The sequence below is a fragment of the Stegastes partitus genome, unplaced genomic scaffold (genome assembly GCF_000690725.1).
Source record: "Stegastes partitus isolate 25-593 unplaced genomic scaffold, Stegastes_partitus-1.0.2 Scaffold2068, whole genome shotgun sequence".
Classification (NCBI taxonomy): Eukaryota; Metazoa; Chordata; class Actinopteri; family Pomacentridae; genus Stegastes; species Stegastes partitus.
In genome coordinates this window covers 24,471-25,961 of record NW_007579799.1, presented here as the reverse complement: position 1 = coordinate 25,961, position 1,491 = coordinate 24,471, and the positions used below count along the sequence as shown (strand labels likewise).

The following is a 1,491-nucleotide window of genomic DNA, read 5'->3' as shown; positions in this document are numbered from 1 at the left end:
TTGAGGACATGTTAGGACATCTCAAACAAAGTTCCAGTCAATGGTTTAATCATTGTTCTAAATAAAATCCAGATTTCAGGGGCGCCGCTATAACTCACCTGGTTGAGCTGGCGTCCCATGTACAGTCCCAATGTGGAGGTCATGGGTTCAAATCCTGCTCATGACCCTTTCCCCCATTCTTCTCCCCCACTTTCCTGTCTCTCTCTCACTTTCACTATCGAATAAAGGCACAAAGGCCAAAAAATATATAACTTTAAAATCCAGATTTCCGTCTCTCTGGATAAAAAGCCGAAATATGAAACACCATTTTCTCTCTGTGTTTTGAATTAAGTTGGTATCTGATATTGCTCTGGGTGTTAGAATTTGACCATGTTGTTCTCTCATCCAAGATGAGTCAAACATATTCTTGTGAGTATTTAAAGCATACAGCTTTGATGACTCTTGATGAAAACAAAAACAAAACGGGAGCTGTAAGGTCTCTGTAAAGCTACAGACAGGTGGCAAATTAAAGGAAAAGCCAGAATTAAGTGTCTTTGTGAAGTGTTGGACCACCATTTGCCACCAGAACAAGCTTCTATAAGTGTCAGGAACTCTGCTGGTGGGATGAAACAACATTCTTCCTAAAGACATTCCCTCATTTCTTGTTGTTTGTTTATGACGGTGGTGGGAAGTGCTGTCAAACACGTCGGTTCAAAATCTTGCATAGATGTTCAATTGGGTCAATATCTGATGACTGCAAAGGCCACTGTTATCTTATCAGGACAGAAATGTTTCATCACAGGATAAAGGTGATCACTCAGGATCACTTTGCATTGATTTGCAGTGACCCTTCCCTCTAAAGGAACAAGTGGACTCAAACCACGCCAGTAAAAATCCCCCTAAAGCATAGCAGAGACAACGGATCCCCTCATTGTCGTGATCAAGGCTTTACGTTTTGTCCGCCGTCTGCAACTGCTGCCTAAACATTTCTCAAAAACAGTCTGTTTGTGTTTTTTCTACCTGCATAGTGTCCGGCCAGGACATCTTGGCGTCCAGCAGAGCATCCAGTGTTTGCCTCATCAGCTCCTCCCGCTCCGGACCGTCGCCGCTGATGATGTAGCAAGAAGAGCGAACGCACCTGAAGAAGTCCACACTGACGGTGGAGGAGGAGGCTCCAGAGGGAATGTAGGCCAGATCCACGTACACGCTGACCTCACCCACAGAGGTAGACTTAGAGCCTGTGTCAGGGGGGAAATTAGATTGCTGATAGCGAGACACGAATTCTGTTAAAGCTGCTATTAAAGTGCACATTTCACAGCTCATACCTGGACTGGGTGAGGATTTTGCTGGTGCTGAGCGAGTGCTGGAGGACGACGTACGAGTAGAAGAGGCGTTCCCCTTTGTGACTACACTTTGGCTTCCTGTCCTGCTTTTCCCTGAGCTGAGTTTCTGGGGGCCTTCAATAACCTGGTGATTTAAAAAAAAAAAAAAAAAAGAATTTTGACTTCTTTT

The 1,491-nt window shown here is 44.5% G+C and overlaps 1 protein-coding gene across 1 annotated transcript in view; it reads right to left on the bottom strand.

The window, feature by feature from the left end:
* The window catches only part of LOC103373789 (microtubule-associated protein 1S-like), a 17,426-nt gene that overhangs the window by 3,278 nt on the left and 12,657 nt on the right, over nucleotides 1–1,491 (bottom strand). Inside the window, exons 8-9 of the mRNA XM_008303777.1 lie at nucleotides 1,305–1,446; nucleotides 1,000–1,217 (exon numbers count right to left, since the gene is read on the bottom strand). Coding sequence (XP_008301999.1) covers nucleotides 1,000–1,217; nucleotides 1,305–1,446 — 360 coding nt within the window. The remainder of the gene's footprint in view (nucleotides 1–999; nucleotides 1,218–1,304; nucleotides 1,447–1,491) is intronic.